The sequence below is a fragment of the Scomber scombrus genome, chromosome 5 (assembly GCF_963691925.1).
Source record: "Scomber scombrus chromosome 5, fScoSco1.1, whole genome shotgun sequence".
Classification (NCBI taxonomy): Eukaryota; Metazoa; Chordata; class Actinopteri; order Scombriformes; family Scombridae; genus Scomber; species Scomber scombrus.
Genome location: NC_084974.1, coordinates 7,535,806 through 7,561,343, shown reverse-complemented (window position 1 = coordinate 7,561,343; position 25,538 = coordinate 7,535,806). Strand labels below are relative to the sequence as shown.

At 42.0% G+C, this 25,538-nt stretch overlaps 2 protein-coding genes across 4 annotated transcripts; one reads left to right on the top strand and one right to left on the bottom strand.

The window, feature by feature from the left end:
- Nucleotides 1–153: 153 nt before the first annotated feature.
- pcsk7 (proprotein convertase subtilisin/kexin type 7) lies at nt 154–17,509 on the top strand. Of its 2 annotated transcripts, none has more exons than XM_062418743.1 (18): nt 154–253; nt 3,321–3,626; nt 3,918–4,148; nt 4,793–4,927; nt 5,526–5,691; nt 5,979–6,069; nt 6,198–6,252; nt 6,463–6,601; nt 6,715–6,815; nt 9,713–9,880; nt 11,446–11,550; nt 11,682–11,784; nt 13,975–14,131; nt 14,370–14,464; nt 14,667–14,772; nt 14,995–15,112; nt 16,184–17,093; nt 17,184–17,509. In XM_062418743.1, the coding sequence occupies exons 2-17, from the start codon at nt 3,381–3,383 to the stop codon at nt 16,466–16,468; spliced, it is 2,301 nt and encodes a 766-aa protein (XP_062274727.1). In that variant the 5' UTR covers nt 154–253; nt 3,321–3,380; the 3' UTR covers nt 16,469–17,093; nt 17,184–17,509. The 2 variants fall into 2 exon arrangements, with proteins under 2 accessions (XP_062274727.1, XP_062274729.1); XM_062418745.1 differs by having other exon boundaries at nt 16,184–17,101.
- A 904-nt stretch (nt 17,510–18,413) lies between these two features.
- Nucleotides 18,414–24,663, bottom strand: tagln (transgelin). 2 transcript variants are annotated; one of them, XM_062419521.1, is made up of 5 exons: nt 24,540–24,663; nt 19,924–20,112; nt 19,622–19,793; nt 19,352–19,454; nt 18,414–19,245 (listed from the first exon to the last, which is right to left on the bottom strand). In XM_062419521.1, exons 2-5 carry the CDS (start codon nt 20,101–20,103, stop codon nt 19,107–19,109), a joined length of 594 nt encoding a protein of 197 aa, XP_062275505.1. In that variant the 5' UTR covers nt 20,104–20,112; nt 24,540–24,663; the 3' UTR covers nt 18,414–19,106. The 2 variants fall into 2 exon arrangements, with proteins under 2 accessions (XP_062275505.1, XP_062275504.1); XM_062419520.1 differs by lacking the exon at nt 24,540–24,663 and adding an exon at nt 20,885–20,927.
- Nucleotides 24,664–25,538: the final 875 nt, after the last annotated feature.

Here is a 25,538-nt window from a genome sequence, read left to right as displayed (position 1 = left end):
CCTACTCTTCCTCTGATTGGTTAGTACTCGTTGCCTTCGTTGGTTGGGTTAAGTGAGATTGGTCAGGTTTAGTGTAAGAATGTCATTGTAAACCAATCAGAGGCAGAGTAGGGCGGGTCATGACTTCGCCTTCCTAGGAAAATAATGCGTCCGAATTGCGATTTGTGTGTTACTTACGGAAATGAGATGACAAGCCCAACGTTACTCTGAAAATTCACAAGAAACTGATGAGAACGACGAAGTAAACGGAAAGGTAAGCTACAACTGTATTATCGCAGTTTACCGTCACGGCTACTGATTAGTCTTATTTCACATAAGAAGGAAGGTGTCGACAGTTGGCTTCAGGACGCTGGCTAACTTAGTGTGACAGCAACAATGCTCATGGTTGAAACTCGAGTCCCACTACAAGTTGTGACTTCATTCCGTTGTTATGACTGTATACTGATGAACTTTATCTTAACAGAGCTGTAGACAGATGACGCTGTCATTTCTCAGACGCGGTTTATCACCTGCCTAGCCTCAGGTAGCTGTCTAACCAGCTAACGTAGCTAGCTGACCTACGAGCGAAACAAAAAACAACCCAAAAAAATAAACCACATGTAAAGCTGACAGCTTCATAAGCAACCAGCAGCGTTGACTATATAGTTTGTCAGCAAATTATAGCAGGCTGTTTATATAACAATATATAGTAATATAATGATAATACTAATATTATTAAATATTTAAACAGGTGTTGGTGCTAATGTCATTAACAGCTGAACCATTGTTATTATTGATGACGCAATTCAACATATTGACCTCTACCCCTCACATGGATTCCCATAATGTTCATGTATCATTTCCAGTGACACTTAAACAATGTGAGTTCTGGACCCTTTGCTTGATCAAATATTTCCATTAACTTAGTTACTCATAAGGGAGGAAAAAAATCTTTTAAAAAGTATATTACTGACAAAAGTGTCCATAGGGATTCCAATTTTATATCAATATGGAACAAAAAATGGAAAATTAAAAGTTGTGAAAAATTAGGGTGTTTATTTTATAGGCCATACTGTATATTGGGACAGTGTACTTATCCCCCCCATTCGATACTATCACAATACCTGGGTGTAGATTTGATACAGAATCAATTCTCGGTTTAATGAAAAAAAAAGGGGGCACTATTTCTCAGTCTCTTGCTTGGTGTGCCAAACCATTCATTGGTGTTTTTAGAGTCCACTGAAATACAATATGTCAGATAACTGGTAATTAAGAGAAATAGTTCAAAGCATTTTATTTTAAAAGGTTAAATACATCAATAAATGAACAAATTAATTTCTAAAGATCTTACAGTCTCCTGCCTGTATGATAATAAACAACTAAGGGAGAGGTGGAGTGCTCCGCAACTTCCCTGCTACAAAAATGCTGAGCAGGCGCAGGGTTGTTGAGGTGAGACAGACTAAGCACAGTTATTTTCTTCACCTCAGAGTTGGTTTAAGTTGTTAAACACTGTAGTGTGTGTTAGTCAGCCAGTGTCGTTTGTTACTGCTGAGTTTGCTGTTCCGCTAATGTTAGTCCATGAGGGACAGTGTAGAAAGTTCACAGTATACTTCACATTCTTCTCGTAAAGGTTATTATTTTTAGACATTAAAATCAAGAAAGGCTTGCAGACTGCGATAAATAACACAAAGGTGAGTTAGATAGGCAGGGAAAAACCTGCTCATATAAAAATCATTTCAGGTTATACCAAGATCAGCTCAGAAGGTACGAGGTGGGAGCGGGTAGCGTTTGCCAAAAAAGGTGTTTTTCATAGGTTATAAACTAAAATCATACACACATGTTTAAATTGTCCAGGTGTTAAGGTGAGACACGCCCCACCCAAACCTACCTCTTCGAAACACATTTTCATACATTTTCACATTTGACATTTAAGATTGAAGAAGATCTGAACTACTGCTGAACTTTTGTCTGTGCTTAAAGTTGAAAGTACAACATGACTGTGGCGTAACCTTACGCTTCTAAATTTAGAATATGGCAGAACCGTTGACAATCTGACACCTCTCGTTGGTAGAAGCGCTTTTTCACAAGAAACCAAGGATCCAGAAGCAAGCTGTGGTTTCTGCACCTTACTTATACCCCAACTCTGACAGTTATACAATATGGCAAGGATGAGTACATATGTTCTTATGTTCTTCTTAAGTGTTAGACATCTTCTCGGAATGTTGGTGTTTGTATCAATACCAGGAAATGTGTAAACCTTATATGGAAAAAGTGGTGGAAGCAGCCTTGAATATGAAGTTATATGAGCGACAGAAAGAGACATCTCAGGGGTTTTCTTGGCTCTGTGGTTTTGGCCTTTTTGCCTGAGTTTTTGGCCTCTGCCTTTTGTTTTTGTTGAGGAGTTTTCCCCTTTAGGATGCCTCTGATTCCATTTTAACCATAGAGAGGGTGTTTTTGCTATTACATTACACTTTATTAACTTTTTACTTTTCGTTTCTTGTAATACTCACGTATTACAAGAATAATACATGACTGTTCCACCAAATTTCCTGTCTGAGGTCATCTGACTGGTCTCTCTTTAAGATAACAACTACTCCTCCCCTGGGATTGGCTGACAGTAGAAAAAAAAATTGATTTAAAATAATAGAAATAATGTAGAATAGCTTCTAAGGATAACAATGCAATGCTTTGTTGTGTTTTTGTCATTTTGGAAAGGTCTTGTTCAGTTTCCTGATGCTCTACTGAAGTTATGTGTTCTGGTCCTCCTCCAGTCAGTGTCAGGCATGCTGGAGTGCCACCAAGCACCTTCACCACACATACACATATAAATCTGTTGATATCCGGCTGTCTGGAATTCCTAACTAAATAGGCCCTGAAGAAGTGATATAACGACAGCTGGTGTTATAAGCCACGCTGAATCTGTCTCCCTAAGCAGGCTCAGGTTGTCCCACATGTAGATTTTGGGAGGCCTGTTTGTAGCCTGCGTCAGAAGTTAGAAGAACAGCCGTCCCTTAGTGCCATATCCACACTATGGGGGTATCAGAGCAAACCCTTCACATGCATTAAAGGCGGGCTAGGTTAGTGACACGAAAAGATGCACTGATGTTTCATGTGAAAGTGGGGGTGTTTGTTTGTTTGCGGTATCTGATGTATCCAGACAGTGTTGATCAAACGGGTTACAGCCACAGCTCTTTGAACTGGTGTCCAGTTATTGTGATGCTGGGAATTTGTTAAGTTGCCTCTGAATGCAGCACACAGACGATAATCAACAAGCCGCTCGTTCTCAGATTGTCCTCACTTCTAACCACACCTTCTCTCTTTTGTGTTTGTCTCACATCCAGGTTGCTGGTTCAGATGAGGAAGACTTGCCTGGTTGACACTGTGTGTTGCCCCCCGTTGCCATGGCAACGCTTTATCTCCCCCCATTCCTCCTGCTCATTTTTCTGTCCTGCTTTGCTCTGTTGCTCCTGACGCTCCTTCCCTCTGTTGCCCCCTCGTTTCCCTTTTCCTCCTCTCCTTCCTCACCTTGGCCGTCAACGCCCTGTGGCCCAGGTCAGTCCTGGGCGGTCCGGCTCCACACTGGCCCACACCTGGAGGAAGGGGATGCTGAACAGAGCTCCGTGGACCTCGATGCAATAGCCAACAGGGTACAGGGCTTCATAAACACTTCATCTGATAGGTCTGATCATGTTTGGGCCAGTTTCTGTTGACCACTTGGCTACCATAGGATGGGACTTTCTAAAGGTCCTGCATTGATCGAGCTTTAATCTTTCTTTAAGTATGCCTAACACTGCCATTTCCCATTTCTCTGCAGGAAATTATAGAAATTGGATCTAATCTGTTTTTAAAGTTGTATATATCAGGATAAAAAACACCATATGTCCAATTTACAGTCACAGTTTTATTTGTACTTATTCACAGTATTCTCTTCACCTCAGATAGCAGAGCAGACTGGACTGCAGAACCAGGGCCAGATAGGACAGCTGGAAGGTCACTACTTGCTGTGTTCTCCTGAAGCTAGCGCCGGAATTTGGAGTGAGAGCGTCCGGCCGGGGGACGTTCTGGCAGCCCACCCTCATGTCTTGTGGTACTCGCAGGAGAGACTGCTCAGTCGCTCTAAGAGATCAATGGCCTTTAACGATCCCAGATACCCTAAACAGTGGCACCTGGTGAGGATGTAGATGACTGTACGCCATCTGGTTTTGCTCTTTAGTCGCCAGTTTTGCTTTTGATTAGTGTCTAAAATTAACTTATGGTATTTTAATCATTTACCAGTCAGGTTTCTGTTTTACACATGGCCCTTTTTGTGCTTTAATACACTTGGTGTCAGGGAGAATACACAGTGAAAGTTTAAGAATAGGCACAGATCAAGACTTTATTTAGTCAAGACATTTAACTATTACATGCAAATATCTACCAACAAATGTAATGAATGATGCTCAATGAACAAGGAACCTACTAGAGTAGGTCATGAATTCAACGACACTCCTTGCTATTTTCATTTATTTACACACAGCATCCTGTATGCATAAAGGACTTGGTAAAAAATCATTATCTTCAGTCCCATTATTCTTATCTTACCTGTTAGACAGCTGTGCCAAAGATACAGGAACATGATAAGAGCAACTTATTAAGTTTTGAGACAAGAGAGCAGATGATTTCTCCCGTGAGCACAACAGACCCCGGAAGTGGATTTCAGGATGAAAATACCTCATAGTGATGCTTCTTCTTTTTTTTTAAATTTCCTTGATCACGTACCTCCTTCTCCTGTGTGCATGACCTAATTCTCTCTTCCGTTTTATTGTTCTTGCAGCACAATCATCTCACTGAGGGTATGGATATCAACGTGACAGGCGTGTGGGAGCGCAACATCACCGGCCGAGGAGTCACAGTGGTGGTGGTAGATGATGGGGTGGAACACACCCACCAGGATATCCAGCCCAACTATGTATGTCAAAAACTGTGACAGTCACTCCGTTCCATGATAAAAAAAAAAAAAAGTCCTTTCAATTGGATTATAAATAGGTGGAAAAATCAACAGTGTGTCTTTGATGTGGCTGTATGTTTTTGGAAAGAGTAGGGGATTAAGCAATGAGGATGTTTACCAGCAAGACTCCGCTCACCAGGTTTTTTTGTCAATCAGCCAGTGGCTCTGTAACATTTGAGTCAAGATGAATCACCTGCAAGGCGGACATAAAGTTACCATTCAAGTAGAACTGCTGTGCTTGCCTTTATTTAAGCTGATCCATGCACTTTCTAGAGCAGACAATAGCTCCAAACTAAAGAGAGTGTCACTTACAACAAAGAGGGGGCATGGTTTGGTATTGTGATTCAAGGAAGTAACAACCAGGAAGAAAATGGAGAAGGTAGAGGCAGGAAAAGGTGACAGTACTTGAAATTGATCATATTTAGATGCAGTAATGAGCACAGTTTCGCATAGTAGTCGCAGTTTTTGTGTCACTGCTGCTCCCAGTCTGAATAGAATTGCAGCATTTCCAGTTAAACTTGTTTTTCTTTACTCACATTGATTTTGTGTCCCCTCTCAGAGTCCAGAGGGCAGCTATGACCTGAACTCAAACGACCCAGATCCCATGCCTCACCCAGACGTCCCCGGCGACAACCACCACGGGACGCGATGCGCCGGAGAGATTGCGGCCGTCCCCAACAACAGCTTCTGTGCCGTGGGAGTGGCCTACGGCAGCAAGGTGGCAGGTACAGACAAGAACATTTCAATCGGTGATCCATTATTTCAAATAAATAAATAAGGATTTTGATTGACAGTCAGCGTTTTTATCGTTCATCAAATCTCTCTGAAAGTGATTCCAATGATATCGTTCTCCTCTATCGTTGCCTTTATAGTTGTGGTGTGGACTCCTCCATCCACTTGAATTAGAACAACATTTAAAACTATATATTTATTGTTATCATTGTAGTTATCCTTCTCAATGTTGACGGCCCTTAAGACTTTGTTCTGTGTGGTGAAACATCTCTCTCCTCAGGTATCAGGGTTCTGGACGGCCCACTGACTGACAGCCTGGAGGCCATAGCCTTCAACAAGCACTACCAGGTCAACGACATCTACAGCTGCAGGTGACAAGCATATATCTATCTGGTCTTAGGTATTTCTATAAGAGAAGAGGCTAATAAATATGTCACAAATGTGTGCAATTGTTCCTCCATTTCACAAGCTCACACCAAACCTTTTAACCCTCTTCCAGTTGGGGTCCTGATGACGATGGACGCACTGTGGACGGACCCCATCCTCTGGGCAAGGTGAGAGAAAGATTTTCTGTGTCTGTCTTTTTGTCCTGCAGAGGGCGGTAGACTGCCGCACATCACTCAGAGCAGTGGACCTGTTGAAGCTCTGTGTGTTCAGTGCTTCCAGTCGCTCCGGTTCTTGATTGTATCAAATGTAACGCTTATTCTTTTTAAATCACAGCAGCTAATCAAAGTAGATGATTAATTATTTTCTTTCCTCCGCAGGCGGCGCTGCAGCATGGAGTGATTGCTGGCAGGCGAGGCTTCGGCAGCATCTTTGTGGTCGCTAGTGGCAACGGAGGTCAATACAATGACAACTGCAACTATGACGGCTACGCCAACTCCATCTACACCATCACAATCGGTAAGACACAGTCTGAGGTGTGCAACTAATTGCTAGTGTATGTTCTCTGCGTTTTGGATGTGGACATGTGCACTTAGAGCTGTAATAATCGTGTGTGTGTGTGTGTGTTGCAGGAGCAGTTGACGAGAATGGCAGGATGCCCTTCTACGCTGAGGAGTGTGCATCCATGCTGGCTGTCACCTTCAGCAGCGGGGGGAACAAGCTGAGGAGCATTGTAGGTCTTACATGACATATACACAAAAGATGCCTAGACTAGTGAATGAGGGTGCTTTCTCATTGATTTGTTCATTTGTGGTGTGAAAGTGAAGCAGGTCAACCTCTGGAGACTTAGTAGGATCAAAGTGGGCGGCCATCTGCCTCGACCGGTTGGGGTAGAGAGGAGAGAGAGGAAGAAGCACATTGAAATGATAATATTGAAATTATAATATAAGCAGAGTATACAATTCTGCAAGATCAAATACCGTCATAACATGTATGTGGGTGCAGAAATTATTTTTGATCCATCAGATGGTGAAAAGGAGTTTAAACTGGTATGTGTTGAGTTTCCTACTCCATGTATTTTAGCAGTTCCTCATTAAAAATTAGAAACATAGTGATGGCAGTACTTATAGTAAATATATAATAATTAATGAATTCCTTAATTTATTAAGCTCATAAATATCTGTATGGTGTATATGGAAAATACAGCGCTCTCAGTGGACTTTTTAATAATTACTGCATAATCGTCAAGTAGCTGTCACTGGTGTTTTCTGAATGAATGAAGATGTCCCCTGTCTGTTTATGTCAAATGCTGAGGCGACTCTCTGCTCTCTAGTCGGCAGGACACAACCTCTCAGCTGAGCACACACACATTCATATAGAGTGTGTGTATTATTATAATAAAGTAGCCGCCTGGACTTAAGTGACTCGTCAGCCGTTTGGCCGGCAGCCAGCACTTATGGAAAGCTCTGTTATTTATGACATAGTGTTTGAGGTCACATTGTAGCAGAGGAGCTGTAAAATCTTCCTATAAATGACATCATCACTACGGTCTTTCTCTGTACTGTTTACACATGGGTTTAAAATACATCTTAGGGGATCAGCTCACAAGTGGATAACGCTAAACAGGAGTGTAAACGACCACCATGACTCACTGTGATCCCATCACTTACACCACTTGCCACTTGGCCTGGGACGCACTTGACCACAAATCTTTTGTGGTGTAAACGCTGATAAGTTCTGATGCGCCTCCGGCAAAGACGTAGCAGGAAAATACATCATCAGTGCAGGATGTGGAGGTTGTTACGGTAACCCTTTGCTTAGGGCCCTTTGATCTTCTAGCGGACCTTTTGTAGGCAGTGATGAAATCTGGACACTTTTTGAGACGTGTGATAGACGCAGGTGTTAACAGAGATATGTTTCGGCTGTCCACTTGTGTTTGCTACATAGAAGCACATTTCAAAACTAAGTGTAAAAGGCCTCAAAGAGAGAGATTTGTAATATGAAAGAAGAAAATGTGGTTGTATCTTTTGGTTGTCCCTCTGGAAGCTTATTAGATACCAAACACAACATGACACGGAAAACAATGTTACTCAATTTCTTAAAAATGTTCTTAAAAATGTATTGATGGTGACAATTTGTTTGAAAGCTTGTGACGGATCAGCTCCACTTCAGGAGAGAGCAGAGACTATTTTCTTCCAAAAAGGATAGCGGATGATGACAGGAGTAAGGGCCCGTTGAAGTCACTGACCTCTATTTGCCGTTGTTTGTGGCCATCACCATGGAAACCCAGTTTGTACCAGGAATGTCATCGCCTGTGGGGAAAAGAGATTAGCGGAGATTGGCTCTCTCTGGAGAAGACTGATCCACCACTGACCGCAGTGTACTCATCGGCCATGTGTTTACCACACACTGCCCGTTAGTGTATTATTCTGTAAAGGCCATTTAGAGTCAAACTGGAACAGCTGCCCGCACAAATGAATTTGATCTTGTTCGTTTCATCTTGTTCTCAGTCTTTAGACTGGAAAAGTTGGAGAATGGGAAAATTACTTGATCAGTTCCAGAAAATTCAGATTTTCGAGAGCTGGGGGCAATTTAATCACTGTTTTGTTTTGTTTTTCCAATGATCCTATCAAAAGTATTTCTGTTGGATTGTGTTTTTTACAGGGACTGATGGGTTAAAGATTCCTGATCATTAAAGCTTTTAATAAATTGCTTTGACTCAGCATAATGACCTGGGAACCTAGATTCAGGTATTCAGTGTTTGAATTGAATGTCGAGTGTCTCCTGATGGTGCCAGTACAGCTGATCTGGATGAGCACGACTAACCCTGCACACCAGTGTATGGTAGTTTGAAGCCTTCAACATGGCCTGACAGCTGTTAAAAGAGGCCCACATGTCCTCCGCATGTAAACACAGAGAGGGCTTGGAATTCCTCTGCCCACATCTCTGCGGTGCTTCTGTCAGACTGGCTGTCGCTAATGTGCGCACCAGCGTGCCCTGTTTATAGAAGACGTATGTCACATGTTTTCAGATGTGGGTCCTGCGTATGCATGGGCGGATTTGACTCTGCACATGTGCACTCAAGTGTTGTTTGATTTGCCCGCTAATCTTATACAGAGACGAGAGACAAAGCTACTGTACATTGGTCTTTTTTTTGCCTGCTCATGAATTGAATTGTCTTTTCCTGCGGCCTGTCAGGATCCCCTTCTGTCAGGATCCCCCCTTCTACTTTTCGTTTTTATTGGTACAGCTGCTTTTATCTTTCTTTTTATTTCCTTTAATCTTCTTCAAAGCTGAATCTCGTATATCCATGATGTACACAAACTGTGTCAAACTCTGACCACCGCCGTCGTAAATATATGGTATTGTCGGGATGGCTCCATAACACTGGCGCCTGACCGAAGTGTTCCTTGCTCTTTAGTTTATATACAGAGCCTCCAAGCTCATAACTTCAATTTTGTGTTGCATATACAGTCTGAAGTGTTTAATGTATACCTGTGTGTGCGTGTGTATGTCTTTTATACACTGTTTGCCCTCCTGCCAAGCTGTTGCCACCTTGACACTTGTTTGTATTGTGCATGTCTCCATGGCTATATGCTGTACAATCAACCCATCTGTCTGTTTCTTTAGGTGACGTCGGATTGGTCCATGCGGCACGCAACGGGATGCACGGACGGCCACACTGGCACGTCCGCCGCGGCCCCCCTGGCGGCGGGAATGGTGGCCCTCATGCTGCAGGTCCGACCTTGCCTCAGCTGGAGGGACGTCCAGCACATCATCACCTTCACCGCCACCAAGGTAGACCTGATGAAGTTTCTCACTGCGTCAGTTATTACTGTAGTACTGTGTAGCTGCTTTTCACCTGGATACTCGTGTGCAGGAAACTCTGAAACTGTTAAAGGTGCCCTGTGGAGTTTTCTATGTTCACATTTGGTGTGTATCATTGTCATCCGACAAACATGTTGAATGCATTTCCTTCCTCGTAAAACATTTGCACTTAACTACTACCAACTGTTGATCAGTAGGAAAGCACAAAATCTTTGACAGTACTGTGTATCACTTTGCTTGTATGTGTGCAAAATATGAGGGGAAAAAAACAAGAAACCACTTGTAAAAACATTTCTCAGTAGTGCTGCTATTGTGCTAAATGGTGCTCAAAACTTCTGCCTTAAGGTTGATATCAAAAGCTGGATTTAACGAGTAGTTTTTTTTATTAGTCTGTTGATGATTTTTCTTTAGTGATTTATTTATAAATAGTCTCTGAAATGTCAAATAGTGAAAAATGCCCATCGCAATTTCACAGGAGCCAGTTGCTCCAGCTGTTCGTAAGTTACAACTTTGCCTACTAATAAACTGTGTATTTACTAAGTGTTTATTTACACTTTGCTAAATTAAAACTGGTTGAGCAACAAAAACTAATTCCTATGTAAAGATGAGCTGTAACTTAATATTGACACTTCTAACCTCCAGGTGGAACTGTTGCACAAGCTAGCTAACAAAGCTAACGTTATAACGATATAACGTCATAATGGAATATGATCGACATATTTGACCTGACACTTTCAATTTCACAGAAAAAAACATGATAATCCCCAAATTACAAAATGTAAGAATAACATTAGACTAAGTAACCAAATAACACTTTTTAGCTGATCATAATCATGTATTTCCCTTTCACTATAAACTGTGTGGATACTTCTAATTCTAAAACACATTTATTCTGTAGGCATGCAGATAGAAATAAAACAAAATCGAACCTACATTCACAAAGGATTTGCATAACAGTGACTTCCTGTTTATTACATAGTTGGTTGCTTCTGCAGATGTTTCCTAGCAACTCCTACACAAGTGTTTACTATCTAATACATGTTGTAAGTTTTAATGTTGTAACCTGATTTAGTAAATCAAAAGTATGAAACTTGTTAGTAGAATAACTTCAGGAGGGGATTTACGCACCAACTTAGTGATGAATTTCAAACAGCCTAGGTCAACCCAGTCCAGAGTTTGAAGTGACATTTTGAAGTTGCTTTTTTTGTCCAACAAACAATCCAAAACTAAAAGATGTTCAATTTACAATTGTTTTAGCAGTACTGATCTCATCAGTATGCAATGTTCAATGTTTTCGGAGGGTTACTGGCCTCTTCAGTTAGGGATGTGGTATCTTTTCCACATAGGGACAGATATGAGAGTAATACAGATAACCTGATAACCACCATAATCATACCTTTCTAAAAAACTAAGCTATTGCTTGGAGAAAATGGTATCTCTGTTTGTTTCTTTGTTTGTTTGAATGAGCATGACTGCATAAGAGCAAAAAAAAAGGTAACATAACTAAGACTTTTTTTGAATATTTGTTTTAAAAGTGTGACACGAATGCAGACTGGAAGGTGAACGGAGCTGGTTTCCATCACAGCCACCAGCACGGCTTCGGCCTGCTCAACGCATGGAGACTCGTCAATGCCGCCACGGTACATTCAGACACACAAGTATCACTAAAAAATGTTCACTTATTCATTTAGTCGAGGAGAAGACAAAAATAAATGTATAATTTCCACCTTAAGTTACCAGAGCCTGCAACTTTCTGGCTTCTGTTTTTCAGGTATGGGAGTCAGTGCCCTTCCTGGTGTCCTATCAGAGCTCAGTAACAAAAGAGGAAACATCCATCCCGACCTATCCCAAGGAGCTGGTTCGCACCTGGGCTGGTAACTAAACATTTGCCTGCTCTTTTCTCTCTCTCCCTCTCTCTCTCTCTCTCTCTCTCTCTCTCTCTCTCTCTCTCTCTCTCTCTCTCTCTCTCTCTCAGTCTCTGTATTGGACAGCTGATTGTCGAGTTTACACACTGCACTACGTAGCTGACTCCCTACCTCCCTCCCTCCCAGCTCCTCAGTCAGTCTGTCTGTCCATATTAGGTAATGTTCTCTTGTTTATGTGTTCCTGTGTCCACATTGAAATACTGGTTGAGATTTTTCCAGGTTGCCCTGATTTCTTTCTTTTTTTCTTTCCCCCTCCTTTTTTCTTCATTTTCTCCTCCCAATCCGTCTCTGTATTTTACAGCTCCTTTCTGTTCATTCTCAGTAGTTTTTCTTCCTCCTTTAGCTTCTCACTGCTCTGACTCCCTCATATTTGACCGTCTGTGTATGCGATCTGTCTCTGTTTCTCCCTCACACGCACTTTTTCACATATGCTCATGGTGACCTCATTCTTGCAGAAACATTTCCTCCTCCCTCGTCTCTTTTCTTCTCCTCCCTTCGATCTGTATCTTCCCTCTTTTATGGCCTTGCGGTCAGGAGCGCAGCCAGAGGGCTGGGTGGGTGGGTGGGTGTGTGGGTGTGGGTGGGTGTGTGTGTATGTGTGTGTGTGTGTGTGTGTAGTCTCATGCAACAGGAGTTTCTTAAGGACAAATCAAAGAGTTGCTGACAGTTACAGAGGAGACTTAACAAAAATGTTTCTGGGCTTAATCTCAAAAACAAATGAAATGATATCAAACTACATACATTTTGTCATTTATATCTCTGTTCAATCAGTCAAACATCAGACAGGCTTTTTTATCACAGTCAGCATTCAGGTCTGCTTCTCAAACGACTCAGTTGGTATATGTTTTGGCTGCCTTATTGACTAATGTTCGGTCCCTTAAGAATTTCAAGCTGCTCCCTTCCCATGTGAACACAATCTGTACTGATGTACAATTGTGTGCTGTGATTGGCTTTGACTGAAAAATAACAACCAGTCAGGTCCCGGTGGCACTGTTAATCTAGTTGTTTTAGAAACAAGCAAGTGTGTTTCTAAGTGAAAGCTTTGTGTGTGTGTGGTTGTACAGACAACATAACGTCATGCTAGTGAAGAGCTGACGCACCAAGCTGCTGTGAAGTGAAAGAAAGCAAAACGGAGAAGTTGGTAAAGATGTGACAACAGCTGGAATTTAAATTTGGGGAAGAAAAAAAAAAGTGAGTGGGGACAAAATGTTCTGCGTCAGGGGGCATTAAATCTCTCTTTCCTTGTCACCAAAGCATGCAAAGTGTTTGTTATCACATATAGAATTTATGTGAGCTGAGAGATTTTTTTTTAAATATAGATTTGTCTGAAGTGAAGATGAAAACGCAGTTGAAAAGTGTAAAACTGTGCCAGAGTGGTTCGTTTATGGCAAGTGTCAGTGGAAAATATGACTTTTAATGAGAAGTTAGCTTGTAAAAGCCCAACACGCACATCAATATTTAATTAGATTCAGTTTTATAGCATAGACTCTGTATTTCAATCACACCATCACCCCAACCCCAACTTCCCTACATCTGCTTCTGCCCTGTCTCCTCTCTCCACTTGTCTCTCCATCTCCTCCCCGTCTGTCTTGATCATGTCCGTCTCTCCTTCAACACCTCTACACTTCACACTCCTCGCTCCCTCGTCGCCCCGCGTTACTCCCCTGCCCCGAGGATGTGTGCAGCCCTACATGGTCAGGGAGCACCACGGCTCATTAGTAGTCAGAGCCCAGGAAATACAGAGAAATGACTAGACACTTGCAGTGGGAGGGCGGGAGGTGGTGAGGACAACTGGCTGATAAGTGTCTGAAGATTGAATTCAAAGAGCCGGTTTCAGTTTTTGAATCACCTGTTTTCCCCTGTTTCCATATGTAAATATAAAAGTTAAATAAAAGCTGAATAATGTAATCATGGTATTTAAAAATGTGTTTTGTAAGTGGTCCAACCAAGTTCTTATATTACCATATTTTAAGTTTAAAAGGCTAAAATCACTTACCATTGTTAATCTTATAGGTTACACCCATACACACACACACACACACACACACACGATAAAGTCATATTACAGCATCAGTCTGACGGATCACACTCACCTCCCTTACAGGCACATGACTAAGCTGCTCTGTTTCTCTCCCTCAGTCTCCGCTGCTGACCTGACAGAGTCTGGAATGCAGACGCTGGAGCATGTGGCCGTTACCGTGACTATAACTCACCCATGTCGTGGCAACATGGAGGTTGTGTTGATCTGCCCCAGCGGTATGATGTCAGTCATCGGGGCGCGCCGTGCCGTCGACAGGTGCGGGCACACACACACATGCCTACACACATGCCTACACACATGCACCGCTACCGCTTTTGAATACAGTAAAACAAAAAACAAAAAAAGTGTGTTTTTATTACAAAACTGAGTGCAATCAGTTTATTAATATATAACAGCAGCACTCTTTAAACTTACACATGTACCTGTGCTCATATCATACATAATGTTTGTGACTAGTGTCTAATAATGTGGCCTCTTTGTGTTTTGCACACAGAGATGCTGCAGGCTACCAGGACTGGACATTCTCCACCGTGCGCTGCTGGGGAGAGAGAGCCGCAGGCCAGTACCAACTCAAGATATCTGACCACAGTAAGATGCTGATACACACACTGACACACATCACCAGACATCCGGAAGTTCTGGGAGTCTCCCGCATATTGATAGCGGCTCCCTGACGGACGCAAATGAGACACAAACTCCCGGAATCTGGAGCGAGAAAGCAAGCACTGTTTCCTTGTGACTTTGTTTACATCACCTGCTCACACACTGACCTGTCTCTCTGCTCCGGTAGAAGAGCCGTCGTTTCTGAAGTGCGCCGCTGAGGGAGTGTTGAAGCAGTGGAAGCTGACCCTGTATGGCTCCTCTATGAGCTTCAGCGAGGTCAACGAAAGACAGAGGTATGACCTTGCAGGCTTTTCATTCCTAGGTTACTGACAGCTTCAGTTTAGCTTGTTTTTAAAAGGTGTGTTTAATAGTGGGTGTTTTATTGAGTGGACATTTATTTGTTCATGATACATCAGTGTATCTTTGTATTATGTATGTGTACTTAATTGATGCAGATGCTTGTAGCGTTAATGCTAGCAAGATGTTTTGCTGACTGGCTGTTCTTTGATTGACAGGCTGGTGGAGGAGGCGATGAGCGGCAAGTATCTGGACAGCAACTTCTCTCTGCCCTGCCCTCCAGGCCTGAACATCCCTCCAGAGATCTTCAGCCCCTTTACCTCCAACACCCTCAAGGTAAGCGAGGCAAAACCAACTGACATACATTTATTTATTCCCAAAAAAGTGGAGACTGTGTCACTTTCACACGAGTGGAAAGAAATGGAAAAACTGTGACATTACTTACAAACAAACTTCAAGTGTTTTTCAACATCTGAAATATCTGAATTCCTGAAATATCACTCAGTCTCCAGATGTGTTTTCCCCTCTGAGATGTCATTAAATTTGATACATTGTCTGTTCAAGTCAGAACACAATAAAATTTCATCTAATTACAGTATTTAAAATGTTCTTCTAAAACTAAATTATATTGGAAGAAACTATACTTTACTGCTTTTAAAAAATCTACATCAAATTAACCTTTCATTCAGTTTAAAAATAAATTCCTATTCAGACATAGGGAAAAACTATCGGGTGTGGTTTTTAATGTGACTATTTTCATTATGGGTTAAATTAAATGGAGAGATTAGTGTGATTTAGTTCAATTTTAGGATCTGTGGGATTAGATCAGCTCAAATGGAAAGAAGAGTATTTTTTTCCAGCCCTGACTGACTTTCTTCTTCTCTGAGTCATAAACAGTTAAACTATTGTCCTTTACTGTAACGTTAATTCATGACGTGATCAAATGATTAAGTTTGACATGAAGGATAAAATGTGTCTGTTCCGTGGCAGGAATAGCATCTGGAAAATGACATAATGTGATTAAACTTTTATGTGGTTTGGTGAGAGCAGCCATCTAATATTTGGAGAGGCTTAAAGGTGCATTTGCCTTCCTTTTAACCAAGCTGCTAATTGATCCCATAGACGTCCAGTAATTGATCAAAGCCAGCTGATCCCATCCTTCAGATTGCACGTAGAGACATAAAAAGGCCTTTTTAAGACTTAAAACAGATAAATAAACTCCTCCAACAACCCACTGCAGCTAAACCAGGAAGAAATACCGATGTTTTGTAGTCGTTCTTGTTTTTTGGCATCCACCTGATCCACATTTCCACTTATTGGTGCTCTTTAAAGGATCCAATGCTGGATGCTGGATCCAGCAGCAGTCCTGCTGTTGTGATTAACCACCTCTGCTGTATCTCTTTCCAGTTCCTGCTGCTGCTGGGCTGCTTTTCTCTCTTCTGGTCTCTCTACTACACACTGGAGGTCACATTGGCCCACCTGGACCTCAGGGGCCTTCTCTGCATGCGCAAGAGACGGGGAGGTCATTGGTCCAGGAGGGGGCGCCGAGGGAGAGGAGTGGAGGAGGCGGTGGTAGAGGAAGAAGAGGAGGACAAGGAGGAAGAGGAGCGAAACTCAGGGATGGAGATGAACACAATACGGGACGCCGAGGCCAAAGTGCCGCTTTTCAGTGGAGAGGTGGTGGCAACATAGCACTGAGCCAGCTGAAGGGTCCTAAAACCTCTCACTGCCTGTGCTTATGGGACTTCTCAGGCTTTCACCCTCTCTTCCTCACACACGCCCAGCCTCCTGCAACCCGGCTGACCCCAGTCAGTCTCGAACGTGGTGGTGAGGGGTCAAAGAGTAGACTACTGAAGAGTGGACACTTTGTCCTTCTCTGCATTCCTCAAACACGTGGCCTTGTATGAAAATCTGTATTTGTGCCGTGACAGGAAAGTGTGTGTGTGTGTGTGTGTGTGTGTGTGTGTTTGTGTGTGTGTGTGTGTGTGTGTGTGTTTCTTATACACCCATGACCCATCCCTCTTGCTAGTCCTGGGGTAAAATTCCCATCCCAAGATTATGATTAGGTTAAGGTCAGAACTGAAGAGGAATCTGATAGGGTTTAATGGTATAATTGCATGTGTGAAAGTATGTATACAGGCTTGTCCGTGCAAATGTGTACTCACATACACTGAGGATACACTTTACGGGCACCTGTGTGACCATCAAAGCAAGAGAGACAAAAATGTATTGTGCACTACGGTAAGAATCTGCTGTATTAGAGAGTGTAGCGCGTGTGTGTGTGTGTGTGTGTGTGTGTGTGTGTGTGTGTGTGTGTGTGTGTGTGTGTGTGTGTGTGTGTGTGTGTGTGTGTGTGTGTGTGTGTGTGTGTGTGTGTGTGTGTGTGTGTGTGTGTGTGTGTCATGAGTAGATATACTTGTAACATTCAAGGTCTTCCATGAAAAAGTGTTTTTGAGAGGGTACTTGTGTATTTTTAAGATTAAGATTTATTTTCTGAGCTGTGATTTGATGCATTTGACTTTTAAGTCGTGGATTCTTATCTGTGGGTTGTCAGCCAACTACTGAAAAAACTTGAAGTGGGATTTTCAAGTGTGGGATTTGCATATGTATTTTTTTATGGAGTGTAATATATACACGATGTGTGCCTACTGTACAGATATATACCAAGCGTTTTATGATTTATACAAAGTGTTTTTAAAACATGTATTAAAGAATTCTACTTTTTTAATGTAACGGAGTGAGTGGAGTGAAGTTGGAGACTGTGTTTTGCTGTGCAAGTCACAGGTGACCTGATAGATAATAAAAGACTGTTGATGGAATATCCTTTCAGAGAATTGTTGAGGAAGTTTTTTAAAAACCCACCTACACACACTTGTGGAATCAGTGATACAATTTGTTAGCCGTAGTTATAAAGATAGAGGTTCTGTATGTGTGGTGTAGCAGAAATTATTAGCACTAAACATTAAGTGTAGTCGATGTCATTAGCTTTGTAAGCATGTGAGCTGAAACATATATATTGGCTGTACAGTATTGACATTATCATTCATAGAACACCAATGCTAGCATGATTGAAATCGCAGAAATATTGTAAGGTGAATGGAATTTTGCATTAGCATTGGCTAATTAGCGTTAGCATATGCATTAGCCATACATTTTTTAAACAGAAATGTGCCACATTTTAAAAGTAAAATCCCTAAACTGGTAAAAATAAAAAATAAAAACTGAACTGCCAGGAAGCAGACAACTAATAGAGTCAACTAATGGGTTCACATTATTAAAGCCTGTCTTTAGAAAAATACTCACATGCACCTACATGTATGAAAAGGTTATTTATTGCTTTAAGTATTCCTCCTCCATACTATCGTGAAGATAACCCTTTTTAGTATGATTCCATTGAAACATAAGGAAATGCATTTTAGAACAGGACAAAGACTGTGGAACATTCCCCATTTTTCATATGCCTAATTTATATGAACTGTTTCAAGACAGACTGCTATAAATGTGAACCTATCCTTTTAAATATCAGTGGAAAAGGAAAGATCCGCCTACATTTCAACATTGCAATTCAACAGTTTATAGTGATACTTTTTCCCATCCCTTCTGAAATACCTCGAATCACAAAGTCAATTCACAGATGTATTTCAAAGTCATTATTTAATAGGACAATGTACAAAAATATTGGTGCTGATACAGCAGGCGTATCATTGTGGGAAGTGGGAAGTATTGATCAATTTTGTAACAGTAAAATTAAGGAGAACTGGTGTATCAGGCAGTTGTACCACTCAAATTAGAAAAAAAAGTCCTGTCTGAATGCTTCGTAAACACAGATTTATATTTGTGTCAAAATCTGGAACCATTTTGAAAATCTAGGAAACAGATGCCATAATTCAGACATTTGTTTTGCTTCAGAGATGAAACAGTGGTTGCTTATCTGTGATGTGAGAACTGTTTCTTAAATCCTGTAGAAGGAAGGGAACAGCTCAACTGCTCACATAGTCATTTTGCTGTTTGTTTTTTTAAAACTCCAAGGCAATGTGTTGGTCATTTTTATGGTTACTATTTCCACTTAAGACTACAAACATTCAGTTGTTCTGGTCCTTTTGGGATGGTCACCAGTGCAAGCATCTACATAAGGGGTTCAGGGCGAGTGTAAAGCCTTGGGAATATGGGGCACTTGTTAGAAAATAGCTAAATTCTGAAGCAGGAAATGGTTTATGATAAAAAAGAGAGTTGTAGTGAACCAGTAAGATGCTTACAGACTCTAAGAGAGCATAATGGGCATCAGGGTAAAGGGGCCGAAGTTATTTGGGGAATCTTTGGCTCAGAGATTTTACATGATCTGTCGCGGTCTGCCGTAGCTCATGCCCTCCTGACTGGCTCCCTTATTGGACCCCATCTGTAGGCCAATCACATTTTTGCCCGCCTTCAGCTGGTCGTCGCTGAAGTCTCGCTTGTTTTCAATCGCTTTCCTGCAACACATCATTGAAAATGTCACAAAAAATAAAGATGGACCCCCACAGTGCTCTATGAATGCTTGGTGATGTATAATGGGGTTCATTTAATAATGGGACTCACTTGAAGAACCAGTTGGGGTCTCCATTGTATGTGCCTTCATCCTTGGTGACCGCCAAGCTGCCCAGAGCTGACAGAGTCCTCTGCACTGCTGCCAGGTCCTTACCTGCCACCCCCCATACAAATACGGTCATGATTATTAACCCCTATCAGTCACATTACAATATTTTCATACCTGTGCAACCAAAGTGCTTCAATCCAAGCCATGTCTTGTGTTCTCGAATTTAAATGTTTGCAGTACCCGAGTAATGAAGACCATGAAACCAGTCTCACCTTCCCAGAGGTCCACAGTCTGGAACATGTCGGTCTTGGTGACACCATACTTCTCGGCAGCACCGAGGAACTGGGCGATCTGCTCCATCTGTTTGAAGGCCATGGTTGAGCTCTGGATCTTCTTCACAGGTTTATCTCCAGGAGACAGACTGTTAATCAGCTCGCCCAGGACCTGAGGAAACGAAATGGATATCAGCCGTAAAAGGAAGGTAAACATCTAACAGTTTGAGCACACCCACAGATGGATTCTGTCACACATAGGTGACACTTAAGTTACATCTAAACAGACTCAGTGCACTCACACATCCGTCTTTCAGCCAAGCCTGGAATCCCGTCTTGCCTGCCTCTGGCTTTCCCACACTGGCGCCACACTGACGGTTGATCCACTCCACCAGGATCTGCTCCAGCTCAGGGTCGTACTTGCTGTCGATCTTATCCTGAACCTGCCGGCTCATGCCGTAGGATGGACCTTTGTTAGCCATGCCAGTTCCCTGGAAGGTGAGTGTGAAATGGAGGGGGGTGGGGGGTAGAAATGGCAGATTGAGAATATAGTGGAAGAAGATTCATGAATGAGGCAGTATGGGGAAGAAGAAAAAGAGGGATGCAATGAAGTAAAGGGGAGAGAGAAAGAAAAAATGTTAGGAAAATGCCTGAATATGAATTGCCTTTGGAGAAAAAGTACATGTAATGCTTCGCAGTTGGATTTTCACTGATATCCTTACCTGCCACCTTCACAATTTACAGCAGTGTTAATTTTCGTGGCAACATAGCGAATATTTTCACATTGCAGTAATATTTGGATGGAGCTTTACGCTTAATCATGCATACTGTAGGTGTGAAAATAATCTCTTTAAAGGCATATTTACTTAAAAATGCACACACAAATACTCCTTGGATCTAGAGTACATTTACCACATGCATGTCCAAAGCGTGGAAATAAGCGCAAAAATGCTCAGCACTCAAGATGAATACCTCTTCCCAGAACGGTGGCATTAACAGCGTTGTGTCTCCTAGTGCACACCATTAAGCCATGTCAGGACATTTGTCTAAGGCACAGTGGTGTACAATGGGAGCTCTATATCAGCCAGCTGAATTTTGCATATTTCACCTTTTAAACACACACATAATCCCTCTTGGACTCTGTCAGCACATATGCACATATCATTGCCAGCACTTTTTTTTCTTGTTTAATGCTTCTGTATTATTTTTGGGCAAACAGCCAAGTGCAAAACCCATATCAAAGTGCTGTCTGCACCATACAACCTTTGCTGCCATCTTGATGTCAGGTCACTTCAACTTCCTGTTCCTGGGGAGGTTCAAAATTCAAATGTTAAAGATTAAACCCAGGAGTTCACCGAAGCGGGCTTATCTCTGAGGATGCTGTGATGCGGGGGCTGTAGCCAGGGACAACAGTAAACTGCTGTGTATGAACAATATACAAGCCTTTTTTCTATTAGTCACATGGATGTTTTCTGTTAGCTGTAATATTCATTGAATTAAGTGACACAATGTCAAGTCTTGCCAAGATTGGATTGACAACTTTTTAATGTTTCAAATAAGTTTTTCCACATTTTGTAACTTGAGTTATTTCCTTTGGTCTTCTCATTATTTCTTCTTTTCTTCCTTGCTTCATGTAACCTTCCTTTTTTTTCTTTATAGTCTTTCCTGTTTCAATTGAGCTGAGTGCATGGAAATCCCCAAAACTGGGGAGTAATTTAGTCTGGTTACTTGAGTATGTTTTTCTGGTAATTCTCATTTTCAGTTTTTTTCATATTGTTGTACTGCTCAGTAAAGCGTTTTAACACTTCTTCCGTTGCTGCAAATAAAAATATACTTTATTCTGCATATTAGAGTCTACATGCCAACAGCATTATTGAATTCCTGCCCAGAGTGTCTGCAGAGTGTTACCACCAACCCCGTTCAATATTCTTTGCATTCCCTGTGGTGCTTTTCCAGGCAGCAAAGAAACCAAACACACATGCTGGGCAACACGCTCACTTACATGTAACCACAAGCTCAGATACTATATTTTATCTCTCTCTCTCTTTGTTTGCTTTTCTCTCCCTCTCTCTCCCTCTCTTTCCCTCTCTCTTCCTTTCTCTCTGGAGCACACGCACACGCACACGCTCACTCACTCTCACACACACACACACCCTTCACTGACATGCGCCATTATATAATCATTATTACAGGGTAATGCTTGTCTGGTATGCTGTTAGCTTGTCCTTTTTTCCATTGGCCCTCTAGTTCTTAGCCTCATAAACTACTCACTGGACCACAATTGCAAATCACACACACTACACTCTTTGTAGGAGAAGAAACAGAAGTTATGTTCACCACACTTTGCACTCAATGCCTTCTCGTTTCTTGACAAGAGGAGAGGAGAGAAGCACTATTTCAGCATTTTTTACTTCTCTCTTGAGCTCTGTCCTCTATAAGTCTCTATGTGAGCGTTGCATGACAACCATAGAGACATCACATAATATTTTTGGAGGTTAAATAAGTCCATTAGGGTCTGGTCTCTATTCCTGGTATTTATGTGTATCCAGGGACCTGTTGTTATGCTTGGGACCCGGCCCAGATCCAGTAACTCAAGATTATCTCCTAAACAAGCTTCTGTGCTGTCTGGCTACTTCTACAAATATTTAAGGTTGTGTTCACTTGACATATTATATGGCAACACACCATTGCAAACCATCTATGATACATTCTTTTCAATTTACACAAATTACAGCAAGGCCTATCTATCAGGAATGGAATGCTGTGGATTCCATTGCATTATCACTGTTACTGCAATTACTCTTTAAGTATTATTACTAAAAGCACCACCGCTGCTTCTGCTTGTGTTACTGCAAGTTGTGCAATGGCATCTATTACACAATCTATTCCAACTAGATAAGAATTGAACAATCCATGCATAAAATCTGGTCCTGCAACTATACTACAGACTAGCCTTTACATGTACTGTGCTAGTAGTTTTATCAGTAGCTTTACTTTATTACTGCTTCATGTCTAGCATCAAAAATGCAATAAAAAATGAGTGAGCAATAGAATAAAAGTGCTAACTTAATTATATGTGAGGAGGAGAGAATACAGTACAAAAAAAGGAGAGCGCAAACATGACTTCATCACATCTGTTCTTCCATCCATCCATCTCTCAGTTGTGTTTTTCCTGCTCTGTTTGTCTATTACCATGGTAAAGCTTCCTCATGCCAGAACAGGAAACCAGTGTGAGGGCTGTGGTGACTGTGGCAGCCTGAGGGGATGTGGCATCATTTGGGCCTCGCCTCCACTACAGTTAACCAGCTAACCACCAAATAATGATTTGGTATGAATAAAGTGCCTGTGATTTGTTTAGATAATAGTGATTGTGGTCATTTTATCCCCTGTCAGCAAAAGCTTTTGCTAGTTTAAGTATTTGAAGATGAGCAGTGTGGATGCTCAGTTTGTTTAAGCTTTATTTATTCAGGAAATCCTACTGAAGTCATGATCTCCCCCCCCCCCCCCCCCCCCCCCCCCCCCCCGAGAGACCTAGGAAACAGGTTACATATACTTTTCACACATCACTCACAGACATACTCATTTTCACAAAGATTATGACACATAGCAGCTAGTAAAACTTTAAAGTCCTTTGCGGTTACCAAACTGTCACTTGAGTCATCTGGTTGCAGGATGATCTCCTCTCTAGATGATGTATTGTGTTGACTAATTCCTCAGAGACAAAGCTCTTTTGTTACATTGCTCTGGTTCATGCCAGCTGCAGACAAAACTTCCTTAGACTTCCATGTTTTTTTTATGAGCGCAGAGAGAATTTTCTCCAGCTGCTGCCAAGATCCTTTATGGCTCTGATTATTCTGACAAACTTTATTGCTGCTGTGCGCCTGAGCTGATGTATTTGTTCTTCTACTGACTCTGATGCGTTGATGGTCCTGTCCGATGCGACTCAACGCCGGAGCTGTGGACCGTGCACACATGTGGTTAATTCCTGGACTTATAAACGACTTGTGCCACTGTACTCTGCTGTGTTTATGTGCTGCCACAGGATTGGGAGTGTAGATAGTGTTATCTGCTCCTGTTCCTGCTGCTTAGTAGCCGAGCTGCCCACTGGTACTTCCTGTCTGCTACCGTGGGCCTGATTTTACTGGAATCACTGGATGTGCTGCCATCTTTAATGATTTGCTTGTTAACTTAAGTCAACACAACACAACAAGCTCTTAGACTTTACAGCTGTTTCTTTCATAAAACACCCACCTTCCTTACAATAGATGAAAAGCATGGATGGAGATCATTTATTATTTTTTTCTGTACCTGTACATCTGTCTATTTGCATCTGTGTCATAAGATAAACAGTGCATTTACCTGCAAGGAGACATTTCTCTGTCGAAATTAGGGCTATTGTGAAACCCCAGTAACAGGCAGGTGGCCAGACTCCACATCAGGGCCGCAGTTAATCACATGCAACTCACGTCATACTCACAGACATATACACCCACATTGGATTGACTGCAAAAGTACTTCAAACAGAATATATGATCCCTTCTTGTACGCAGAAACAACTTCAGGAAACTTTGATGTGTTTAACAACCGTTGATATTTTATAACTGCTCTTTATCTCATAGTCAAATGTGGCGGCATCCCAGCGTCTGTCTCCTTAGATATTTCGGTGGTTCTCCTCCAGAAGGTCGCCATTTTTTTCAAATTCAAATTTCATGGTAGATCAAAGAAATATATATTTATACGATTTTAAAAAACAATGCCAAAAAGGCTTTAGGTATTACAATCTGACTGCCTTCTGATAAGCAAAACCATGACTAGATAGGAGACACGGCCCAACCATGACTTTGCCCTACTAACTACCCAAAAATCCAGTTTATGGGTTTTATCCTGTATGGATGAATAAAAGAAAAAGTATACTCACTGTGTGAAGGAATAGGTCAGTTCTCTGCCAGCTACTAGTGCAGCTTGTGGGGTGAGTACAGATGCTTGACTGAGTGTTTGTATATGCTTCGCAGGGACCTCCCTCTCAAAAATGCCGGCTTAAAAGGAGCAGATGAGGCAAGATGACTTCACTAGTCTACCAAGAGAGAGGGAGGGAGCATGGAGGAGAAATAGGAGGGAGAAAGGGGAAGGAAAAAAGGAAACTTCATCCTTAAAAGGGCATGGCCTTTCAGCAGCTCCCTCTCCCTGCCTCTGTATCCCTACCCCTCTGTCTAGTTAAAAAGCCCAGCCTTATTTGGGTAGAGCTGCTCCATGTAGAGGAGAGACTGCAGCCAGGCAGCTTCGGTTTGGTCAGAGGGAATTCTCCAAATACTTTTACCACATCCCTCCTCGTTCAGAGTGGCTGTGAGGAAGAGGATGGGGGCTGAAGGAAATGGATAGGCGGTGGGGGGATTGGAGGGGTGGAGAAGATATGGCACTGAAAAAAGAGAGAAGGAGACACTGGGTGTGGAATAGAAAATTTAAGGCAAAATGCACAAGCCCTAAATAACTAAGTAGACAGCAGAATAAAGACTTTGTCTAGTTAGTTTTAGACATTCAGGAAGGGAGGGAGGTAATAGACAAAAAGAGGGAAGGGTGTGCATAAGGAGAGGATAGGAGAGGAGAGGCGAGAGGATGGGTGGATGAGGGGGTGAGGAGGAGTAACATCATCATTCAGGCAGAGACTTCCATGTAAGTCCTGGGTGCTCTTCAGTAGCTGCATCCCGTGTGTGTGTGTGTGTGGTGTGTGTGTGTGCATGCGCACCCCACAACCTTCACTTATGACATTTCCATCACTTCCACTCCATTACACATTTTGGCACAGTGCTCCTGTTTGAATATAAGAGGTGTTTAATGTACAGTATGCAAATAACTGCGGTTGGCTTTACTCTCTCAGTGGAAAGTTTGAAGTTAGATCACACTCAGGATCAGCTCATGA